Genomic DNA, 25,240 nt, shown 5'->3' with positions numbered 1-25,240 from the left:
TATCTGTATCTTTTCGCAGGGCACAGCGGTTAGCTGGCAACGAATGAAGCCGTTTTGGAGACGGGCACTGCCAACCTATGTACATTGGTTTTCATATGCCGTGTGGTACATACATAGGTGGAAACTCCTATATACAACAAAGGCGATACAATTAGTTGAAAAGCCCAAGTGCGATTCGATGTCGTTATATCTGTGTGTGGTGCGTGTTGTGTGGTGTGTGTGTGTTCGATGTGAAAGGGAGGGTTGCTCTGCCGACGTCGCTGCCGGGAAGGTATTACTTTTTGGACCAGCAGTGCGGGTCTTCATCCTGTTTCGTTAGCGGACAACGGGGCAAAACGAAAAACTGAAAAATGTACATAAAATGGAAATGAGAGGCTTTTGTTGAACGCACGGCGATGGGCGTTTCGGTATATAAATCGACACCGAAACCCAAACCGAAAACCTTTCTCGAATTTAAAACCCCGCCACTCGACGCCTACGTCGATCCGAGCGGCGACGCCAGCGCAGGCAGCGCAGGCAGCGCTTGAAACTGTACACTCAGACAAATTGCTAGACTTATTCCAAGGCATGTTATGCAAAAAATATAAATACTCCTCTGTATTTTTAGCTGGCGAGTGTATATCTTTTTTTAAAGTGAGTCCTATTACATTTGTTATGATACCATGTACATGTAATTTTTGGCAGTGCATCGCTGGCAATTATGAAAATTAATCTGGAATCCTTTCAGAAATTGTCTTCTTTGAGATGTGATCTACTCAAAATGAAAGCTGTATCTCGGCCATGCAAGATCCAAGTTTGAAATAGCTATCTAATTGCGGCAAGTGTAGGCGACTAGCGAAGACTTTGACTGCGCTTCTTCTAATTAGTTTTCGGAGTCTAAAAATAGGTTTTAGTGGAGCTGCGGGGCAGCGGGTGCGTATGAGGGAGGGTTAGAGTGATATGGTACATGTTTCTCATCTGCTGCGTGATAATTCAATTAGGAATGTGTGAATCGGCAACAACAACAAACAGATCTGCAGCAGCGTTGCAGCGGAAGTGCATGCGAAAGAGGGAGGAAAACAAGTGGGTGAGGGGAGGGAGGGGGTACGAAGAGAGGGGAAGAGGGAAGAAGTGTCTTTGCTCAATAGAAAGGCCAGCGCAAAGCGGAATATGCGTGAAAAGAGGGACAGAGAACGAGAGAGAGAGAGGGAAAGAGACAAGGAGAGAAAGAGTGGGAAGACGGAAAGAAAAAAACCATCCATGTCCATGTCCATTCCATGTTGCATGCAACCCTGCTTTGCTTTTTTTCCAACCTGGATGTGGCAGGAACAGAAAGTTGTTGTTGCCTGTGCTGTGCTGTGCTGCTGCTGCTGCTTTTGCTGCTGCTGCCTTCGCCACGGCAACAATTTATGTGCATGTATTTGTGCTGGTACATAAAAATAGCGGTCGAGGCAGCCACGACGCCAGCAGAGCAGCAGCAGCGCCACCGCCAGCAGCAGAAGCAGAGCAAAAGCAGAGGCGGAGAGGCAGACGCAAATACCCTGTGCCTGTGCTGTGGCAAGGGGCCAGGGGCAGGGGGTGGGGGTGCTGCAGAGTGGAACGCACAGAGGCTGTGGGCAAGAGGGAGCAGGGCGAGCGGGGGTCGGGGGCACTATGTGCGCAGCTTGTGCGCCTCGAAAATACATATTTCAGCATGAAGCATGGGCATGGGACAGTGAGTGCGGCACAGGGGCGCCGACCAGGGGGGATCACTTTGGAGGTGGTTCTTAATCCCTTGAAATGTGATTCACCATGCTCTACCTATTTTGAATACATTTGCCTAACCAAAAGCAAAATAATTACTGTTAAATTTGCTGTTAACATTTTTTTTTATTTTATTTCGTTAATGTAAAAGCGAATCCATGTGATTTGTTAGGTGTATATAATTAATTCACTTGAAATATATATTAAGAGGTATTTAAATTATTCTATTTTTTTGCCAAACCGCGAGTTCCAATTAAAACCCAATTTGAAGGTGATACTATCGTACATCGAATCTCCTTCCCGCACCCTGTTAACCTCGAAACCCCTTGCCACCGCGCCCCTGGCCGAGTATCTTGTATCTTGCAGTTTGCTGTGCATACACAGCCACATGCGACTTTGTATGTACAAAGTGCCATGTACAGCATTTGGTAGGTAGGTAGGTATGTTGTATGTGCATATGCGGCTGCATGTACGCTGTGTATGCTATGTACTCAAGTGTGCGGCGATAGTGTCGAGGACAACGTTAACGTTGGAAAATGCCAGCAACAACAACGACAATAGCAACAACAACAACAACAACAAGAGCCAAGAGCCAAGAGTTCGGCAACGGTCGCATTACCAATTTAAATTCCCATCCAATGTCCGCACGTAACGTAACGAAATCGGCGGCCGAAAGAGTATTTAATGAGCGCGTTGCCAGAACAACGTGATATATTCGTGGCCTTTGCTGTTGCCTTGTATATACACACACATGCAAGCACACACACACACACGTACTTAGGTACAGCTGGCTGTGTGCGCTATCAAATTAGGTTCATTTGCTGCCTTTGGCAGTACCGCTGCTGCCGCTGCTACACTTTCAATCGCTCCTGTGGCCAAAAGCACCCTTCGTGCAACTGCTCAGCGATTTCCTTTCCCCTTCCCCTCCCCAGTTGTTGTTCTTGGACGTCAAGTGGGCGGGCGAATGTGTGCGTGAGTGTGTGTGTGTGTGTATATGAGCGCACTTATCGCCTATGTAAACCGCACGGCTCACTGGCTCACTGGCGCGTTGCTTTCGTTACTGCCTTCGTCACTGCGGTTTCTGGCTTTTTTGTACATACGGAGTACATAGAACGGCATCGCCTGAGTGGTTCACATAGTCGTCAATGAAGAACCCCCCCGCACCTCTCCCCTGCAGCCCACAAAAACAGCCCTTCAAAACGCTGCGGCATGCTGATAATTCAATAAGCAGGGCCCACCAAAAAAAAAAAAAAAACTGAGGCCCAAGTTGATGAGTCGCTCCTGCGTAGCTACAGTCCTACTTCCAAAGTTGGCTACAAAATGAGGACCTTTTTCATTTTTTTCGTTACTCAATAAAAAAAAAAGAAAGACAAGAACAACTTTTTTAAAGACAAAAAAAAGGATTGGCATAGGGTGACCATTCCTGCTGTCGCTTTTATTATATGAAAAACAAGGTGAAAAAATTTAACAATAAGTAGCAAAACGTGTTCTGTTAAGCCTTCACTTATTAAGGACAATATATGTACAAAAAGACAAAAAAAATAAAATTTGCGTGCGGGAAAGCATTTTTAAGGATTAAGGATTGTTTATTTACGGCATTGTCCAGGGTTCAATTCGAATTTTACAAATACTTTTCATTTTTTAGACTGCATACCATTTTTTTAAACCTTTTTTTTAACCTCTGATATAAGGCTTGTAAGGCTTAAGCTTTTATTATTGGTAAGACTGTGGACTGAATAAATTAAGCCATGAAAAGCAAGTCCTGAACAAATGTTTAACAATGACCAAATTTCGTATTTCTTCTCTCATAATTTGAATTTGAAAACTTTCAAAATGGAACAACTTCAGAACCCAAATCTTTGAAGTGCAGCCTACCTTACCTTCGGATAAAGTTCGGGTTATATAGATTGTAAGGTAAAACATAACCACAAGAAAAAGCCCAAGTACTTTGAGTGTTCGTTTGGCGTATTCCTTGCGCTTGTGTGGACTCTCGACCCAACCGACACTCGACATCATTATGGTCAGGGAACGGGAAAAAGAAAAAAAACACTCACTCGTTCAGTCGGCTGAGCAGCCTGCAAATAGCAATGTCATGCAGCTGTCTCAGCATCAGCTTCTGCACCACTCCACACAGATCCACACAACAGCACACCGCACCATGCCACACCACAAGGCGCACCACAAGCCACCCATCCATCTGCCACCCAGAACCCCTCGACCCACAGAGAGCGCCACCCGGACGACGGACGACGGACTACGGAACGGTGGCAACTTCATTTGCAATGCAAACAGAAAAAGCCATCGGAGAGAGGAGCAGGAGCTGGAGCTGGAGCTTCGCTTCAGTTCAGTTGTGTAATCAACTAATTACAACAGCCACCGATGCTGGCGCCATTAGGCATCATCAGCAGTTCAGCAGCCAGCAGCCAACAGCCAACAACCCTGCCCCATGACAAAAACCCACTCATTTGTCTTGGCCAAGTGACTTTTAAGCATTGGCGAGCATTTTGGCAAACGAAAGCGAAAGCGAAAGCCAAATCTCCAACAGTTTGAGACAATTGAGTGGCCCTGCCACTCGAATCAATCAATTCTCGGCAGTGCTCAGATCCACTCAATGGTAAACCCCCTCCTAAGACTAATACTTATTGCGCGCGCCGTTCCCCGAACTGCAACACTGCGAGAAATTGGCACTGAAAAGCTGCCAAAATTAAGTCATAGGGTATCTGCTGTCAATGTAGCAAAAACATCATATTTTACCATTTATAATACATTTTTTTGGATTTATAGCATCAGACTAGGTGGTTTTATATTAAACAGCTTTCTTATATATTTTGTACAGTGGAGCTATCAATCAGCATTAAGAATGTAGCAAATGTGGGGGAGATATGACATCTTCTAGTCCAGCAAAGCACCTTATATCTAATGACTTCCAATGAGGCACCGCTGCAGTAAAACTCATAAAAGAAGTGAGCAAGTTCTTGAGATTGAGATTATTAAGATGCAAAGTGCGAGTTTGGAGAACAACCGTTTTGATTAAGGTTTCAAAAGAATGAATCCCTCAATCAAGAGCTTCATTTTCGGCAGCCTTCTTATTCCCACAGTGCACTCTCGAAGTTATTATTCCTGTTTCCGGTTCAGGATTCTCGATGATTGCGACTCGTCTTGGTCTTGAGTCCGTCGAAGAGCTGCGGCGTCTCCTTGACGCAACGCTCCTTCTGCCCTCCGCCGTTGGTAAATTGATACTTTTTTCGAGTCTTTGGGACTCGCATTTTTTGCCCAGGCACGCAAAAAAAAATAAGACCAAGGGGAAGCGGGATGAGGAAAGCGGACCAACTTGAGACTCGAGCTGCGCAGTGCGAATGCCATCCATATTCATAATGGCACACTAATTGGATCTTAATTCTCGCATTTTATTTGATTACACGACCGAATTATGTCTGATGAATTCAATTAGACCGCGAAAAGTGGGAAAAGTGTTACCGACATTGACACTTGCTAAACAAATTTGCGAATTTAGGGAAGGGAAATGCGAAACGGGGCAAGTTCGGGATTATCATCTGGTAATTGATATCTTTGTGTTCCTGACGCCTGAGCTCTCTCAACCGGAAGCGGCCAACTGTCGCGTAAATTAATACCAATCTAAACTAACAATTGACTCGTTCCGATAATTTTCCCATTCTCATAACCATTTGCCGCAGTTGCTTTGATCAGATGCATATGCTCTGTTCAACTGTTCAACTGTTGGTGATTAATGAATTCAGATTGAATTACGCGGAACAACCTGTGCCACACAGTTAGGCACACATGGAAATTGGAGGAGGGGAAAACTTGGCCATAACTGCCTTTGATTGGAGGCAAAAGTTTCCACTTGGCAGAAGTTTAGCCCGGCAGGTCGAAAAGCTGGGCACGTCCTTCGGGCAATTTGTTTCGGGTGCTCTTAAACAGCCATTTACGTGCTTACCATTTGTTACATAATAACAATAAATTAGCCCACCAACAACGACAAGTTTAAGTGCCCGCCAGATGAAATTTAATTAGCAATCACACGGCTGTCCGTCCATGGCGAATGCTACAAGTGACTGATGGATGAACGATGTGCCACTTAACAAGTTGATTGAGTTCCTAGGTTCCTAAGTCAAGTTCTATAGTGGAGCAGCTATAGTTATACAAACTCATTTGGATATTTGGAGACTTATTTGAATTCAGCTCAAGTTTCTAGTCATTTTTTCCAATTTTACAGACACAAGTTGATTGAGATCCTAGTTCCTAAGTCGAGTTCTATAGTGGAGCAGCTATAGTTATACAAACTCATTTGGATATTTGGAGACTTATTTGAATTTAGCTCAAGTTTCTAATCATATTTTCGAATTTTACAGACACAAGTTGATTGAGATCCTAGTTCCTAAGTCGAGTTTTATAGTAAAGTCTTTCTATTCGCAGAGCTGTAGTTATACAAACTCATTACCATGAATATTCTACAAATTCAGCTCAAGTTTCTAGTCATATTTTGAAATATTACGGACACAAATTAGGTGAATTTGAAAATTATGCAAACGATTTAAAGAGACTGCTTTTCAAGAGGCTGGAGAATGCATGTTAGCTTCTACCATTTGTAACTTAAACTAATTAACAGATAAAGACACACCATTAATAAGATACTTAGTTTTCATAAGCAGCACTTACAGTATTAGTTGGTTATTCATGCTTTTCTTACCAGTTAGAGAATAGTTCTTCAACTGAACTTATAATCAGTTTTACTCTTACTTACCTACATGTATTAAAAGTGAGACTCATTAGGCAAAAGTTCATACTAACCTATTTAGTGTTTGCAATAACCTCGGCGCAGTAGTTGGGAATATCCTTTGAGCATAAAATCAATATTCTGCCACCGCTTAAAGTACCCTATGCTATTAATCTATCCAAGTGTAAATTTAATTATGCCCCTGGGCCAGGAAAAACATTCAGGAACCACAAAGTGAAGTGAGGCAGGGCTGTCAATGAATTGCGCCACTTTTTCGATGTCAACGACAAATTGCCGGTGAGACACTTTAGATGCAGCCGACTGAACTGGATTAATTCATTCAAATACACCAGCAAAAGATTCAAGATTCAAGCTTCAACAAGTTGAAATGTTGAAGGGAGTGGAATTCGGTGGTGTGAGACCTTCCATGTGTCCGCTAGATTTATTGGCTTCGTTTAATTCTAAAGCTTTTATTTATCGCAAATGAATCGCATTTTTTCCAGCGCAAATTGGTTGGAAATCGACAGACTGTGGATGGCTTTTGAGACTCGAGAATTTGAATGCAAACACCAGGCGAGTCACGAGATATATTTTGATTCACTTTAAATATTTTGTTTTTATTCATATACTTTATACAGTTTTTAGGGGTTGTCAATGAACGAAAAGTGTAGACGAAGCTCATAATTTAATCGTTTTTAAACAGACCAAAGAGCATGTCAGTAAGATAAAGTTTCTTCAAGTTTTTTTGAGAAAGGATCTCGAAGATCCAATGCAGCACTGAATTAAGAACATTTCACTTTCCTAAGCATAATTTAGGCTAATCCAAGAAAGAAAGCATTATAAAATTGTAAATGGCATTTAAACCAACTTTATTAATAAGAGGCTACTTTAGTTTCCAAATAATTTCCTAATGATTGCTCCCAAATAAACACTTAAACCTAAACCAACAATTGCATTGTTATAATATTCCGACGAAACGGTAGATTGTTTTATATTCCCAATATCATCATTTTATTAGTTTCAAGTGAATAAAAAAAGGTTTTGTAGGACATCCCTGCCAACGTTTTTATGCCAAGCGAGTGCTGAATTATTTATAAGAAAATGATGTGCTAAGCTAGATATTGTCCTACTGCTGCATAATAATCATACATTGGGGAACCATCTCGTAAAATTGGTAAATATTGTGTTGTGTCTCTTTTATTTGTTCACCCGCTCGTTGAGGAAGTTGTAACTTGCGCAGCACTTGAAATGTAATATTCATTGTTATTGTTTCGAACAGCATATGGGAAGTATCCCACGTGGGGGGGGGACTTTCTACCTGAGGGACATGCTGCATGTCTAATTGCCACTGAGCTGCCCACTTTCGCAACTCCAATGATTTATAAATGCTCATTTAACGCGCTAAAAGCCAGGCGTATTAAGTTGGTGCTCGTATTCATATGGGCCCCGCCCACTTTGGGGCGGAAAAACGAGCATGGAGCTGGTGGAAATCGGAGGGGGAAATGGGGGGCACATGCGTGCGGTTTGCACCTTTTTTGCGAGGCAAGATAAGGTAAACGCTGCGCCAAGGGGCTTTAATTATTGTAATTGGAGTTTTTGGCTCAAACCGCACAATCGTATAAATTATGGAGCCCAGATGATGATCCCCCAGATAGCTTTTCTTTTCGGAATCATATGTTAATTGTTTTCGTAGCCAAGTGGAGCCCCCGCCTGCGAACGTTACCACATACCGCATGTGCAACATAAATCTCTGAAGGCGGCGAGCAATTTTCACCTAATCGCAACCCCTCTGGAAAGATCTTTGGTTCATCCCTTTCAACCCAATGCCTCTTATCATATCACATTCATTATACGAATTAGGTTCGAGACGTCGGATTGGTTTTCTTTTGGGACACATTCGTGAAAATTGCCCATTTCTGAAATCGGAAACTTTGCAAAAACCGGCAGAAAAGCAGGAAAAGAATAAGATAAAGGTAAAAAGGCGAAGGGCGAAGGGCGAAGCAACAACAAAGGCCACAGAATTTCCAATCGTTTTTATTGAATTTTTCGAAACGGCGACAAGAAAATCTGCCGTCCCTCTGCCCGGTTTCACGGTGTCCGCATCCGTGCTGTCGAGAAACCCAATATAATCTTTACTCCCAACTCCCTTTGTGTCCGTCCGATGGTCGAATGTTCAAAATGCTCGGACATTTTTCATTTTAAAGACATTTCGACATTTTTTTCCCCGTCGACCAGACGTTCACTGGGAATTGGCAGATTAGAAACGCTCGAAACGCTCGAAACGCAGCGGTCGGTCTGCGGGGAAGGTCGACCTCTGACCTTGGCCAGTTGATTAGCATTGGGATTGGACCAGTCCATTGTCCATCTCCATCTCTGCGTGTGTGTGTGTGTGTGTGTTTAAGTGTGCGAGAGCTAAAGTCATTGGGAATTAGGAAGTGGCAGTAAAAGACGTCAACGATTTTCGCATAAATTAGATTTCTATTTTTCCGCTTGATTTTACATAGAAAAGATTATACAAATGCTATCTTACGGCTGCTATGTACACTTAGGCTTAACTTCGCTTACGGCTATGAATAAATATAATTCGTATTCGTATATCTGCATACATATCGATTCTGAATCGCTGTCTTATCCTCCGTTTATTTTTAATACAACTCTCTTACATCTAGAAATATGTTTATATCTTTATATATTTACAGAGCGTTGGCTTACTACCAGGGGCAGCATACACTCGGCTGGACTGTGTAACATTTTTTTTGGGTGAGGAGAATCCACCCCCAGGTGCAGGGGTTGGATTCCGTGCCACCGTAATTAGGGCGAGGAATTGGTTCTGGTCGTGGACTCTGCCATAGCGCCAACGAACAAACGGGTAACGTAAATGAATAACTAAAACAAGGTCTTTAAAAATTAATTAGAGCTACAAGCTACGAGGGACTGGGACTGGGACTGAAACTGCGACGACTCCTTGCTTCACTTGCTTTTGGTGGCCGGTGGCAAGGAGGCGGCGGATACTGGTGCTCCGTTGTTGCCGGTGGCCGCCGTCTGCTGCCGTGCATTTGCTCCACTGCTGTTGTTTGCCTTGCTTTGGGGTGCCGTGGCCGCTGCCGTAAGCTTTCCGGCGGGCAGTGGTGATGTTTTGGGGCTGGCTGCCGGCGGAGTGGCTCCTGGACTGGGCAACGTGACGGTGGGCAGCATGGGTTTAAGCTCCCCTTCTGCCGGACCACCTCCACCTGCAGCAGTGGCGGTCTTTAACTTTTGCAGGTAATCGTTGAATACCTCGTTTCCGGCGCGCTGCATCCGCGACAACTGCTCCATGAAGTATGCCTGCTGGTAGTTGTACATCGCTGGTGTCATGTGACCCATTTGGGCCAGGTTGTACATCATATTCGACTGGTTGGCAGCGGCCGCCGCCTGGGCAGCCTGCGCCGCTTGCGCCGCATGCACCCGCCTCAGGTTCTCCTTGAGGAAGTTGCTCAGGTCCAATTGTCCCGAGGCGACTGCCGCAGCACTGGCGCTGGAGGCGATGCTTAGCGGAGCATTCTGGCTGTGCATGACGGGATGGGGCATCATTTTACCGACTGCCGGCAAGGATGGAGGCGGTGGCGTAGGATTCTTGGTCGCCTTCTTGACCTGCTGTTGATTCTTCTGTGGCGGACTGGTTTTCTGCTGCGCCTGCTGCTGTTGTCCACCATTGGCTAGCTTTTGCTGGCCGGTCTGATGGACAGTGGCTCCGGCATTAGGTGACTTCTTGCTGGGCGGCACCTTCTTGCCAGCGGCTGCATTTTGCAGTGGATTGAAACCGACGAAGGGAGCCAGAGTGGGCAGCTTCGGTGCCAACTCAGGCATGCCATTCTGGCGGGGCAGGATGGGTCGGAACTTCTTGGCCGCTGGATCTCCATTCTGGGCGCCCGCAGCCGAATTTGCCACTCCAGCTGCTCCTCCCTTGGGCGATTTGTTTTCACTGGCAGTTGGCGAATGACTGCCCATCTGGGCGGCGGTTCGCTTCTCCGGGCTGGGCGTCTTCTTATCCGCCTGCGTAGGCGTGAGCACTGGCTTCAAAGGCGTTACCTTTGCGGCATTGGCAGGAGGTGATGTTTTTGGTGGCGTAATCACACGAGGAGCACTTGGAGGCGGGGGAGTGGCCACTTTGGGTAACTGTGGCGGCGTCATGCGCGACACCAAATGTTGCGGCGAAGGAATAGCTTTGGATGGTGGCGGCGGCGGCAACTTTGCGGCCAGAGGTCCTGGACCGGCAGCAGGTGGTGACTGCCGTTTCTGAGCCTCCTTGGCAGCCTGGACCTGATCCTGTGGCTGATCGGGCAGCTTAACGATCTCAATGTAATTGTTGACCGGGCTTTTGTGTTTCGGATGCTGGCCATTACTGGGTGACGAGGAATCTCCGTTGTCCCGAGAGATGGTGATCGAAAGCGAGGAGGGGATATTGATGTTGCACGAGTTCAGCAGAGACTTGACCTTCACCTGCTGCTTTTCGGGTGCATCTTCATTGGGCATATAGATATTGTTATTCGCCATTCCATTGCTTCCAGATTGCGAAGCTGAAGAAGCGCCTCCATGAGCTGGATTGGTATTCTGATCCGACTTGGTGGGCGGTGATGGGAACAATCCACCAAGCGATCCACTTCCATTTCCGCCACCCAACATATTCTGCAGGTAGCTGCCAGTGCCTCCGTTTCCGCTTCCAGAATTGGCCGCTGGCTTTGGGGTGTACTTATAGGTGGGCATTGTGGGAATATTGTAGCTGGGCACATACTGCGGCGAACTGGGCGAGTAAATGGGCGAATTTGGCGTGTACATGGGCGTGCGGCAGCCAGGTGGCGCCTCCTTGCCCTTGCACTTGCTGGAGTTGAACAGCGCCAGATTGAGATAGTTGTTGGAACTGTTACCCTTGTTGGGCGCTGACATCGGCAAGTTGCCTCCCTGCTTTCCAAGGTTTTTGTTACCCTGAGTTGGGGTGGTTGCAGGCAACGGTGGTGGTCCCATCTTAGCGTCTCCCTTGAGTCCATACAGATGTGGCTTTTGGGCTGAGTTACTGCTGTTCTCCACCGATCCTCCACCAATGGACTTGATTTCGGTACCAGCGTCTTTGAGCAATCGATTGACATCGTTTGGAATATTGGCAAAGGGATTTGGACGCGAAGCTTTGGGTAAAATAGGCTGATAGCGTTTGGCGATGGGTGTCCGGTTACCAGGAGCTGACATCTGCACGCCGGCATGATGATGCATGGGCGATGGAGGCGGCGCAAGCTGGGTGGAGGGCTGCAGTTTCCGGGGAGCCAACATTGGCGGCTTTGCCGGCGGTGGCATCAGCGGTTTTTCTATCTTGGGAGACGCGGAGCCTGGAGAACTGCCATTGGTGGCGGGCAGGCGTATCTTAAAGTCCACCGTTGGAAGGGGCGGCGATAGTTTCGGCTTCTTGGACACAGCCTTAACTGGTTCTTTGCTCTTTCTCTTCGAAGATGCAATGGATTTGGGAGGCATGCAGCTGGGCGGCTTCATGAGAATGCTGTCGTCCAAGTTACCCTTCGTTTTGGGTGAGGGGGACTGTTGCACCGAAGGCGAAGGCGGGGTGATGGCTCTGTTGTTCAACGACCTCTCCGGTGATTCTACTTTCACCTTGATGGGTTTCAGAGCGAACGACTTAAGGAACTCCGACTTGGGATCCTCTGAGAACGCTCCGCTGGTCACTCTTGGACTCAGAGTGCTCACCCCACTTGGACTCATGATGCGTTCTGTGCGAATGGTCAATGGAGGAACCGTCAGCGGGCTGGGACTCTTACGCTTGCGCTCTCCACTGGAAGAGGAACTGGAGCTGCTTGACGACTTGGGACTTCCGTCCTTGTCCTTCTTCTTCGACCTGGACTCCTTCTCGGGCTTGAGGGGTTTCACTATCTCTCTGCGCTCAGGATCGGACATATTGATAATGGTGACGCTGTTCTGCTTGGAGAGATCGATCTTCAGCTTGATATTGGGCTCCGAGGGAGACGAAACGGGAGTGGAGGGCGAACTCTTCGAGGACGATTTCGAGTTCATCTGTGGAGAGTGACTCTTCTCACGCTTGTCCAGCATATTTCGATTGATCACCAGCTTCAGTGTCTCCGTCGTGGGTGCGGTTGCCGCATCCTTAACCACTTCTTTCACGACTTCCTTGTTGGTCTCCTGCTCCTCCACTTTAATGGAAGCTTTAACTGCTTGCTCCACTGGCAGGGGCAAAGGTTCCACCGTCGTAGAAGAGGCTTCCACTGGCAGCTGTTGCTCTGGATTCTCCTTCTCCTGCTTCTCCAGGGGCAGTGGCAGCAATCGACGAGGAGCCGGCTTCACCAGCGGCTGCGGCGACTCATAAACACGGTAGTAAAACCGCATGGGTGCATCCCGCTTCCACGTGTAGATGTAGGCGATGTCCATAAGCGTGTAGTAGTCGAGCAGCACGATGGTCTTGACTTTGTACATAATGTCGATACTAAAACGCTGGGCATCAATCTCAAATTTGTCGTAGACGAACTTCTTCAAGTGGCTCACACGGCACATGGCCGGACATTGAAGGTACCGCGGACGCAATGTGTCCACCAACTCAGACTCGGAATCGGTTTTCAGTTCCCTGGGGACGAAAGCAAAGGGTAGAAAGAAAAGAGTCTCAGATTAATATAGTGCAAAGGAATGATGACTAGCGCGTATGCAGGGTTCGTTTTCGGATATGTTTTATAAAGTATATTAGCTACATGATACATACCCCAATTCGGCGTACTCCAGCGACAACGACATGTCATCCGAGGGACTGAAGATCAGATGCTCCGTATCATCGCCTCGCTGCTCGGGCGTGGCCAAGGCTGCCTCCTCGGGACGATCCTTGTAGAAGGCCCTTTTGCGCATCAGCTCCCGCTCGTAAAGACCCGGCACGAGCTTGTACACTATCGCCTGGAGCGTGGTGTCCGATCTGCAAAAGAAGATGACGAGCGATGGATTAGGTTTTGCTATATATATAACTAAGGATTGGGGTTGGAGTTCGGGATGGGGTAGCTGCGTGCATGCTTAGTGAAATGGAACGCAGACAAAGGCGAGCGGGAAATGGGAAAAGTCACCGTGGATGAGGACACACAGAAGCCAAAGAGTCGGGACAGGACTTGCAACTTCCTTGGCGCGGAAATGAGGCACACAAAGCGCACGAGGAAAAGAGACAGGGACAGCGAGTGAACAGTCTGTACAAATTAGGCGGCAGATGCAATTTTCTATTGCTTCAATGGCACGCAACAAACACAAAAAGCGAACAAAAAATAAGGGAAGTGATGGGAAGGGAAGGGACGGGAAGGGAAGGGACGGTACTATGTATTCCTTGGCATGCGCTGGTGACGACGGTAGATGGTAGATGGTCGTTGTAGTGATAGTGGTGGTGCTGTGGTGGTGGTTTCCCCCCAGATACTCACACACCACTCTCTTACACACACACACACACAAACAGAGAGACACACAGAGACAAACTAAGACAGGAACCGAGCAACTCTGGCCCTAAGACGTCTTTAAAAACATCTACGGCCCCGGGCAGCCAGGCGCTCACTTCAATCATTTCAACCAAAATAACGCAAGACGCAGACCGAAAAAGGTCTTGAATAGAACCGAGAAAGATGAAAGGCTATGGGAACTGGCGGAGGGGGGGATGGGGTGAGGACCAAGGCATCGGAGACTCGGGATCTGGATCTGGGATCTGGATGTGGAAATGGCACGACGGCGACTGCTCCGGGTCCCATTTACATAACCCAGGGCCATAAATTTATCGATCAGTGCCGAGTGGCAAGGGGTTATCTCCTCCAATCGATCTATTCAGGCGTATGCTCTCACATACTATAATATTAATTTAACTATCAAATGAGGGATGAGCGATAAGGAGGAGATCCTAACTCCAGTAACTTTCAGTTTCGAAAACGTATTTATCTAGTTAATTAGTTAGTGCTTGTAAAATATGTGCGTTTACATAATATCGCAGTTTAGGTAAGATCATTAGAGATATTTTATCACAGTGATGATTATATTAACGTAAGGCATTGAATGAATTTAATAAGATACAAATAAAGATAGTTCTGCTAGCGCAATAAGGTTATAAAGAACTTCAGAACTATTATCTTGGAGCAATTATTGGGTAAACCACCTTGAACACGTTTCCGTTTATTGTTTAAGAACACTGTTTATAACAATCCGATTATTCTAAGTAGACATTCGTTCGCTTCTTTCTTTCTATCTTTTTTGGCTGCCAGTTGCAAGGATGGCAGGAAGAAAAGGAGTCCTGTGTAAGGAAAGGAATTCAACAGGAGCCAGACTGTTTGGCATTCGCTCTTTCTCCCTCGCTCGCGCGCCTGTCACTCAGCACAGTTGTTGTTGTTGCTGTTATATCTGCTATTATCATGGTAGTTCCTGGTTTTTTTTTTCTGTTTCTGTTTTTTTTTGTGTTTTTGTTGCCTTTTGTTGTTGTCAGCTGCTGCCAGTCGTCGTCGTCGTCTCTTTTGGCCGTCGGCAAATTCAAGCCATCGCCAGGCAAGACACGCCCGTTAATTATCTCGGCCGCACTTGGATTTGTTTTCGGTTTTCTTGGAACTGCGTGTCGCTGCAGTTTCGTGTTGTTCTTTTCTCTTGGCTTTTGCAGGGTATATATACGAACGAGTAGAGTATCAGTTGATTTGGGGGCCGTAGAAGCAATAAGAACATGGCCGGCCGGCCCCTGCCACACATACAAGAGAGCTGTTGAAACTTTCAGTTCAGCTTCGCTTCGTTCAGTTTAGCGGACTTCATTTCATTTTATTCCATTTCATTTTGTTTTTCTTTTACTTAGTTTTTTTCGCAGCGCTTTTATTTTGTGTTTACCTTTGTAAAGACAAACTGAGCCCAGTTTTCTTTTGTGATCCCGCTGCTGTGCCCTCATCTCCTTCTACATCTCCATCTCCTTTCATGTCCCCTCGACTCCCCCTCGTTCGGCGGGTTAAACAATAAACTTTTGCAATAAATTTAATTGGAGACTCGAGACTTCCACTACAATACTACTAAAAATTCATGGAAAACATGGCCAGCGGCGTACAAAGGGCACTTGTTTATAGAACCCACCGAAATCCCCGCTATATCTTCACAACTATATCTACACGGCGAGAAACAAAGACCGATTGCAAAGGGGCCAACAGGTAAACGCGATCCCCAAATCGAACTTTGTTGATTCTTATAATTCTCGGTATGCGTTTGTTTATCTAACTTCTATTTAAAGAGCTTCGAACAATGAAGAGCACTTTGGCAGAAGAAATAATCTTACAAATTGAATGAGACTTTTTTTTTAAGAAAAAATACAACATATTGATTTAATCAGGACACGAAAGGTAAAAAGAAAAATACGTTTTCATTCCAAATCTTTCGCTTTGGGAAAGTTGTTCCTCAACTTTAATTTGAGTTATTATGCAAGTTCGGTTTCGGGGCTATATTGTACATGGCTCATTATTTTATCTCCGTGTAACCAGCTCCAGTCCATAGGGCACCACTTCACACCATTTGGCCAGCAGTGGCAGCAATGCCACCAGTGGCAGTGGCAGAAGTGGCAGCAGCAGCCGAAAAAGGTTCGTTCATTCATTCATTCACCTGCTCTTCATTTACTCAGCCCTCTGCCCACGATATCGCCGCTCTTTGAATTTGTATTCATTATCTCTTTGTGTGTGCCAGCGATTACAACGTGCCACTTGAACTGTGGATGGGGTAAACCAGGAAGGGAGGGCAAAGGGGGTCTGCGGGGGTAGCGCCAGCGGGTGGTTTTCTATACAGATTCCCATTAAAGTTGTCCGGGGGCCACAAGGCTTAAATAGATATATTCGCTGGTTCAGCTCTCGGCTCGGAACATGAAACGTGTTTTTCATTACGCCCAGCGAAATGGAATGGAATGGAATGAATTGAAACGTGCCAGACGAGACAGTTGGAGATTCCCGAAAATGCTTGGACTGGCTGCCTCAAATAAAGTTAACCACAGGCGAAAAGTTTACTGCAAAAAGGTGGAATAGGAGCGCACAGGCCCAATCAGCCATCAGCCACCAGCACCCGGCACACTTAGGCCAAAGGTTTTTGATCAAGTTTTTCCCCCACTCGCAATTTTGGCAGAGGGAAAACCACTGATACCGTACGTCACCGCTCGCTCACCCACCGCAAAATGCCAAAAGTTGTGGCGTCCGAGAAGAAACATTTAAGAAGAAACTACTCCGGTCCAAAAGTTCCTTTCCCCCTGGGGAAAATCAATCTCACAGCGAACTAAAACCAAATTGCTATAAGCTACAGCGAGTCTCCACAGCCCGTGACACTGGCGGTGGGCGGGAAAATCGGCGGAAAAGCGAGAAAATGAAAGGAACTAATCTTGTACTGATTTTCTGATTATATTAGTCAGCACAGCAGACATCATCTCACACACAATGCTTTTCGCAGAGACGAGACACCTTCTCAATAAAGACGTCATTCACAATTGGCCCTTTGACACCGCACAAAAGTGGGATTAAGTGGACCTTAGGACCAGCAGCTTAAATCCTCTTCTATTTGCCATGGAAGTGAAATTACCTCGCGAAGTTTACCTGCACATAATGCGCAACTAACCGAGTACTTCCGGGTTTAATTTATTACCATTTTTGTCAACTGGTTATGAAAACAGGCAAATTGATTAATGAGAGTAGCAAAAACCCATTTCGTCCTTTGACATCATCATCCTTGCAACGCATAAAATATTGAGCAGACGACTTTCGCTAAGAACTTGAAAAATTTACTTAGCCCTCCTTTATCAGCCATCGCTGCTGTGCCCATTAAAGATCCATCTGGGCCTGTCAGAATGGTTGGAGCAGCTACCACTTACTTTTAGCCAGACAGCGACGAATCGCAATCTCAAGCACCTTGTGCCCCCCCGCAGCCCACGACCTTGCATTATGTATCTATCATCTAATCGCCTGTTGTCAAAGACAGACGATTGCGAGGAGCATTCATTCAGATTCAGATACATCGACAAAGCTACAGCTACAGGCACATAGCTGTAGCTACTACATATACAGATTCAGATTCAGATACATAAGAGCACTTGCATATACTCACTTGATGTTCGGCTTGGCGTTGTTGATGACCATCTCGCAGCGCGGGCAGAAGCGCTCCTTTCGCAGGTGATTAATGAGGCAACTGTGGCAGACTGAAAAGAGTGCGGAAAAGACGAGTATAAATTAGAGGGCTTTTGGTACGCGAAATAGGTAAATGGGCAAATAACGATGCACACGGCATTCGAAATAAGTAAACTCAACAGATTTCGATGATTCGATTGATGTAAAACCATTGCTGTTATCCATACACCCACCCAGCCAGCCAACCACCCAGCACCACCCCACAAAATGGAACGGAAACGCAATCAAAGCCAAAAGAAGGGGAAAAAAAAACACAAACAGCCGAAAGACTAAGGACGAAGGACGAAGGATGAAACAAGGGGCAGAGCATTAAGCATGGAAACACAACCTTCAAGGCAAAGTGAGTGCCGCGTGCAGCAAAAAAGTTGTTTTGACTTTAATGTCAATGGCAGGGCAGTGTCTCTCCCTCCGTGTCTGCGTAGCTGCTCCCCCGCCACGTCCCCCCGCCACATTGCTGGCCACTTTTCCCCAGTTTTCCCCTGAATATCCTGCCCGCTACAACTGTCACCCAGCAGCAGACCATGGCGATTCCCAGTGGGTGGGGTCTGCATAAAGCAGGCGGCGAAGGACAGTCCACTGGGGGTCGGCAGCACCGTCAGCCAGTCAGTCCAAGCTGGCCCGCCGCCTGTTACGCTTGTCCGTCAGTTTTGGTCCAATGCCGAAATAATAATAATGAAAAAAACACGCACACACCGAGCGAAATACAAGCAAAAATTCGCACTGAGCTGGCAAAAAAAAAAAAAACAAAGAGCAGGCGGTTTAGTGGGGCGGCAGTTGGGCGCTTTTGGGGCGGTGGCGTGTGCAAGCCAGCAAAAAGAAAAAATGGTTTTACTGCCCGCCAAATGGCCTCGAATGGGGAGAGCAACAGCAGCCAGCATTCTGCAAGAGTTGCAGCAGCATCGGGGCACTGAGAGAAATACCATAGGCTTATGGTAAGTGCGAACATACATACGTCGAACTTCGAACTACAAGTTTGTCTCGATCACAATTATTCTTATATAGTTTTAACGAGTTCATGAACTATTTAATAAGCATTTTTAATATTTAATATATAAAATATTTGACTAAATACATCATACTCATCTAGCAGTTACTGTTTAGGATAATGAGTAATATATGCTGAGTTTAAATTTCTGAGCCTAGTATCTTGTTTATAAACTAAATATTACATATTTATATTATTTATTCAACGTCTTTTCTTTCACATCTCAAGTAGTTCTACAATCATGTTGGAAACAGTTTCCCAATTTCTCGCAGTGCCCCCTGCGAAGGCAGCTGTTGCTACTACAGTCCGGTTTTCGGTTCGGTTTGGTTTGGTTTGCTCTGCGTCGCCTTTGCTTTGCTTTTGGTTTCGGCGTTGGTTTGCTTTTGCTTTTGCCTGGGTCCCAGTGCCAGGTCCGGTCAGCAGTAAACAGTCCACCGACAGTCCACTATGTCCAGTGTCCACTGTCCACCGTCCACCGTCCAGTGTCCGGCGTCCCCACTCCGCCCAGGTTTGTTTTGGTTCGGTTCGTTTGACAGTTAGATGGGACTCCCGGGTGCTCTACATACGTAAGCATGTATTTCTCTGCGTCCCTGCCGACCCAACAGATTTAAATGAGCCTGACCAAATGTATCCAGTGTCCATTATCAACACATTGGTTGCCAGATTTACGGACGGACGGACGTACGGACAACAGAGTTTGGAAAAATAAAAACAAGAATGAAGCGGCTGAATGGGAAATTAACCTTACGCTGCAAAAAGGGGAAAACTTTTAATATCTAAACGAACCGAGAACCGAATGAATGGCTGTTGATGCATGGCCGCATTCGCTAGTTTTATGGCGTTTAGTCCCCCGCCTGAATGCTAATGTTGTGTTAATATCTGTGTCGTTGATAACGCAACCGGGGTTTCTACCAACGGAGCTCTGGGATAGGATAGGATCATCTCTCGCCCAACCGCCTCAACAGTTTCTCAATCAATCGAGCTAAGTACTTTCGAGGCCGGGACCATTAATGTGCCCACAAACTTATCGCCCGGCAACATCTGCGTGTCGTCTGTGTTCCTGCCCCGAGCCGCCCAACCCTCGTGCTCCTGCTCCTCCTCCTCCTCCACCTCCTCCTCCTGCTTCTCCTTCTGCTTAACTTTCTGCTGCCACACCATGCAGCTCCTGCTCCGCGCCCTGGCGTAATCCTCCGCCCCCCGAAGCGAACATAACTCATCGCGTCTAGGCAATTTTGCAGAACATCTAGACATTTGAGTATGGGTATTGGAAATGGAATTTGGCGGGGATGGTGGCCTTAGTCGGCAGTCGGCAGTTGGCATTATAATTAAGGCGCAGCGATTACTAGCTGCTACTTTTCCCAATCCCTGGACATTGGGCGATGGTTTTATGGGATAAAATCTAAATACCCCTAAAATACCAATTCTAATTACTCTGAGCTGCAAATGTACCGACAAAACCGCTTTACATATTCTTGTAGCTCTCGCTTTTAATATCTTGATGAAAAAAGTTGTGTCTTAATTTATCTAAACTTGTTGGGGAACTTTGTAAAATTAGATTTCAACGAAAAGCAATTATTTTCGTATTAGTCGGTAAGCATTTAAAGTGAATCCAAACGTATTTAAGCAGTTATAAATTTTATTAAACTCATAGATTAACTTGTAATAGTTTAAATCAAGCTGAATTGGACAAGTTGTTAAAAGTTCGTCTGTACAAGTTCTTAAAGTTTCCATTTGAAACTGCTCAAGTGAAATGAATGCGAGGCTAAGAATAACGAACGCATTCATTCAATTCCATTAACAGGGTAGTTTGAATTAGAACCATTAGGAGTTCGAAATAAAGTGCAAAAAATCTATATATATATGTATGTATGTATATGTATCTGTATCTCGTGGCCACTCAAAGGTTATTGACTTGTGCAAGTCCACGTCACAGCTAGAATACAATTTGATGAACTTCATCGGCGGAAGGATACTTACAGGAGTGCAGACACTCGACGATGGTGGTGGCATTGATCAGATATCCCTGGCACAGGTGACAGATGATGTGCGGATTGACGGCCGTTAGAAGGACGGGGCGTGGCCTTGAAGTTGTGGCCAAATCGGAAGTCGTTGTCGCCGTTGAAGACGCTGTTGCCACCGCCCCCGTTTGGTCCTCCTCCATCTTCTCCTCCTCGGCGGAGGCGCCACCATTGCTGCTGGCGTCCTCCGAAGTGGCTCTCCTTGCCGTCGACCACGAGGACGATGATGAGGAGGACGAGGAGGATGACGATGAGGAGGAGGCCTCAACGGATTCGACAGCCGGAGGCGTGGATTCCTTCTTGATGCCGTTTTCTAATATTATTTTTGCCGCTTTGCCTGTGGCAAGTTGTGTTGCTGTTGCTGTTGTTGCTGCTGCTGCATTTGCAGTAGTTGCTAATGTGTTTTCACTTTTTACTTTAATGCTGCAGGCGGCAAAAAGTTGCTGCTTCAGTTGCTGTTGCTTTTGCATTTTATCAGCATTAGTTGTTGCCTCTGCTGTTTCTGCAGCTGCTGGTGTTGTTGTTGTCGTCGTCGCAGTTATTGTTGTTGTTTTCTGGGACTGATACAAAGCCAGCTTTTTGCTTGAATTGTTGCCACTGCTATTTGCATTGCTGACAACGCTTTTGGCCGCCTTATTCGTTGTCGTTGTCGATGTTGTTGTTGATGTTGTTGTTGCTTTCGCCAACGTTGACAACTGCGACTTTTGTTGTGTGTGAGCCATTGTTGTTGTTGCTGTTGCTTCTGGTGTTGCCTCCGCTGTTTGCTTTGTTGTTGCTGCTGCCGGCTGTATTGCTTTCGACTCTGGCGTCATCATAGTAATAATAATACACTCTCGCCGCTAAAAATTCGCTTTTGTTTTTCGCACAAGCGTCAATCTGCAAAATAGATAATGCCAGAAGTTGGAATTAAATGCGAATAAAGGAGCGAGAGCATAGAAAATGGAAAATGGAAAACGAAAATCGACTTGAGACGAGAGCGTGCTGAAGATTATAAATAAATCAGCGGCTGAGCCGCAGAAAGCAATAAGCTGAAGCTATATCTGTGTAGCTTCGTTGATGTGGAGAAGCTTAAAGCTCCAATCGCCCCTCGCTGTTTACGAAAGAATAATGGAGCAAGGGAAATATACATTTTCTGGGAAAACTCGCAGAGTTAATGAACTCGGTGGGATCGTATTTTTCCTCGCTGCAATCTTCTCTTGTCCATCATTCTTCGTGAATCAGCTTTAATATGCATGCATAGTTGGAATGGTGATAAAGTTTCTACAATGATCGTTATAACAAACAGATTTGCTTAGAAAATATTTTATTTTTGTTATTTAATACCGCTGACTGACTCAATATGAATAATGAAACTAAAGAACTTTCTATCTTTTAAATAAGCAACATATTAATTGAACTTAAAGATCATTTAACTTCTATAGTATGGTGAATGCTTTGACTGATTTTTATCATTTAATGAAGTATGTATAGAAAGTTTCATTCGCTAGAGGACCCAAAGAAATCAAAATGCATTTATACCCAGACATGATGTCCCAAATTAAAGCTTGTGGGACTTGAGCAGTAGACAGAAAGGAGTCGCAATCTGGCAGCTATTATTTGCAATCAGTCGATGGATGTGGGGCCCTCGATAATGGATGTTGTAGTTGCCATGGGAATGCCTACGTCGAATATATTGAAATGCACAGCACTCGGGGGAGCGAAAGGGGGGAACTGAGCTGCACAGGGGTGCTTTGTTTTATTACGGATGGATGGAGTGCAGGGGGGAGAGTGAAGAGTGCCGAGTGGAGTTTTAACCAGATGCCAAGTACATCGAAAGTGGAGGGAAGTGGGGCGGCGGTTGATGTGGGGGCGTCGAACAAAATGTATATTTCAAACAACTTCAAGTTGTTTTTGCATCAACGCGCCAGTAAAAAGTCAAGGTACGTACGGTAAACTTTTCGGAACAACTTTTTCAACTCCGGGGGCACACAAAATATGGAAAAGTATATTTTGTGCACAGAATATGGCAATGGAATATGAATGACTGTATATGCGAGAGGGCGCAAGGAAATTGCCAGCAGGCCTCTTTAAATCCTTTTTACATCACTTTTAAGTGCTATGCCAAAAGAGGGAACCCTTCTGTTGGCCCTTTCCCTTCTTATTTTCTTTTTTCGAACCCATTCCATTGCCGTGTTTAAAGTCTCAGGGATTCTCGCGCGCGCAAAAAATGTGAGTGAGTACCACATGAAAAGGATAATAAAAAAAAAACCAGCGGAATTTCTCATTTGTGTATGGTGTGCGTGTGTTTATGTGCTCGCGTATGTTTGTGTATGTGTGTGTGGGTAGGGATGCGAAGGGAAGTTGAAAGAAGGGAAACGCGAGACTGTGACAGTGAATAAAAGCAAAAACAACAAGCCAGCGAAAATTCGGAGAATGCAGAACCGAGACTGCGGCTTTATCTCCTCTTTCACAAGCACGCACACACACACACATTGGCATATTACTTTCATTCAAAGAAAGAAGTATATAAGCATAAAACAAAAACGTTGCTAAATGAAATAGCAGTAAAAAAAATATCAGTCACACACACTCGAATTCTCATGCTCCCCTTTTTCAATTACCGTGTGTCCAATCGAAATTCTCACAAAAACAGAGAAAGAGAGAGGGGGTCATAAGGGAGAAGGGAAAACAGAGAGCGGGGCTGCGTTGGGTGGGGGGCAGAGCGCAACAGCTGCCGGTCGAGACAAGTGTTGGTTAACGCCAATCATGTACCTTTGTATCCAATCTTTAATCCACTAATAATCCAGCCAGTTAATTGGCATCGTGGTGGTCGCCTTGTAAACATATATAATCCAATGGCAAGAGGAATAATCCAAGTAAATAATCCACAATTGAGTTTTGAGTCAGCGTTTCTGCTTCTCTTTCTTCACTATGCTCCACTCCACTCCACTTTTATTTTATTTTATTTTCTTTCTACTTTGCCTGCACAGGCAAACCACACCAACACGCGCTGGCACTTTCGGCTGCTCTGCTTTCGCGGGCACCTTTATTGTGTATTATGCTTTGCCCTATGTTTTCTGCCCACACACACACACACTCTTAAACGCGCGCGTCGTACATAAGCCAACAGACGTAGTTGTGCTTGTTGTTGTCGCTGCTACGGCATTTGTCACACAAAGGAAATTGGCTTCAGATTGCTTATTTATTATAAATATTATTTTGTAACTGAAGCTTTGAGCTCTGGTTGTCATATAAACACATGTTTCTTGTTTCGTTATTTATATTGGTCGCTTCACTCTGTTTGGATAGCGATAAAGCAAGAGTATCGGAACAACCGACCGCGTACGTCCGTTCACTTTGAGAAGTTTTGTTCGACTAACGACCACGCTGCTTTTCGTTTATGTACTGCTGCGTTGCCCGCTATTTACTCTCTCTCGCATACACACACTTATATACCAGGCCAAAGACAGGTAGCCAACTGCTCTGGGCGAGTATCTTTGTTTTCTTTTTCGTCGCTCGCACACTGATTGGCCGTCTCGCTCTAGCCGGCCTCTCACTGGACAACTCGTTAGCTATCTCTTTCGCACGCGCACTCGGCTCTTGTGTTGTTCTCGTTGCGGGGCGTCGTCGCTCTCGCTCGGACTCTCTCGTTCGCTCTGAAATCTTTCCGCAAAGCGTCGGCGAACCGCTCTCGATGAATGTTGGTGTTGCACTGAAGCAAACGCTCTTCGCTGACTCTGTTTTTCGGTCGCCACATCGTCGCTCGCTGCCGCTGCCTGCGTCGACGCCGACTGCGACGTTGTCATTTGGCTCTTTTTCTTTTGCTTTGCCAGCCGTTTCTTTGTTCGTTGCTCTATGTACAAACGGAAAATTGTAGTGGGAGGGGGACAGAGAACAAAGGGCTGCACATAAATGGCAGAGGTTTTATGACTCTTACGGGCTTCTTATCCATCTGCAAACACTTTGGAATATATAAGACCATGTGCAATCAAGGTAGAATGAGTGGCTATGTAATCGCAACTTGCAATTTCCGTCAGCAGAAATCGCATATTTGCACGTAGGCGTACATACGTCTATATCTGCACCCCTCTCGCTCTCACGCTCTTTATTGCCTCCAAATTGGAAATGCTTTTTGCTTCTTTTCCCTTTGCCTTTTCCTTTTTGCCCCCCACTGAAGCGGCAGCAACAGCAACAACCACAATGAGAGCGCGAAAGAGCTCTCCAATCAGTGGCAGCCAACAACAATAAAAGCAGCAACTTCGTTTCACTCTTGGCGAATTAACCGTTAGACTGCTCTACGAACGTAACAATACAGATCCAACGGATAATTTGCAAGCGAAGGAACCGTACCATGACGATACTTTCCATGCAAAGTAACACCATTAATATCATTGCCGTGGGAGTAAAGAGTTCGTTATGCATATTTTTATTTATAATGATCCTATCCTCTTCATAGTAGTTTTCTCACCAAATATTAATCTCAAATCTTCGAAGCTCGCAGATAAAGCGTCTAGTATAGGGATTTGCTCTTCGTCTTATTGCAGTAAAAATCACGTACGTAGATCTTGAATTGTTTTAAAACGGCAACTATTTTGTTTACTTATCATTCTGTTAT

General features: G+C 45.6%; 1 protein-coding gene across 1 annotated transcript; it reads right to left on the bottom strand.

Annotated features, from left to right (window-relative positions):
- Positions 1-8,926: 8,926 nt before the first annotated feature.
- Positions 8,927-24,324, bottom strand: LOC120445199 (polycomb group protein Psc). The gene is made up of 5 exons (XM_039625423.1): positions 23,398-24,324; positions 20,606-21,522; positions 17,564-17,654; positions 13,209-13,412; positions 8,927-13,076 (listed from the first exon to the last, which is right to left on the bottom strand). The coding sequence occupies exons 2-5, from the start codon at positions 21,459-21,461 to the stop codon at positions 9,431-9,433; spliced, it is 4,797 nt and encodes a 1,598-aa protein (XP_039481357.1). The 5' UTR covers positions 21,462-21,522; positions 23,398-24,324; the 3' UTR covers positions 8,927-9,430.
- Between the last annotated feature and the right edge of the window lie 916 nt (positions 24,325-25,240).

The sequence above is a fragment of the Drosophila santomea genome, chromosome 2R (genome assembly GCF_016746245.2).
Source record: "Drosophila santomea strain STO CAGO 1482 chromosome 2R, Prin_Dsan_1.1, whole genome shotgun sequence".
NCBI lineage: Eukaryota > Metazoa > Arthropoda > Insecta > Diptera > Drosophilidae > Drosophila > Drosophila santomea.
This window is presented reverse-complemented; position numbering and strand designations above follow the sequence as displayed.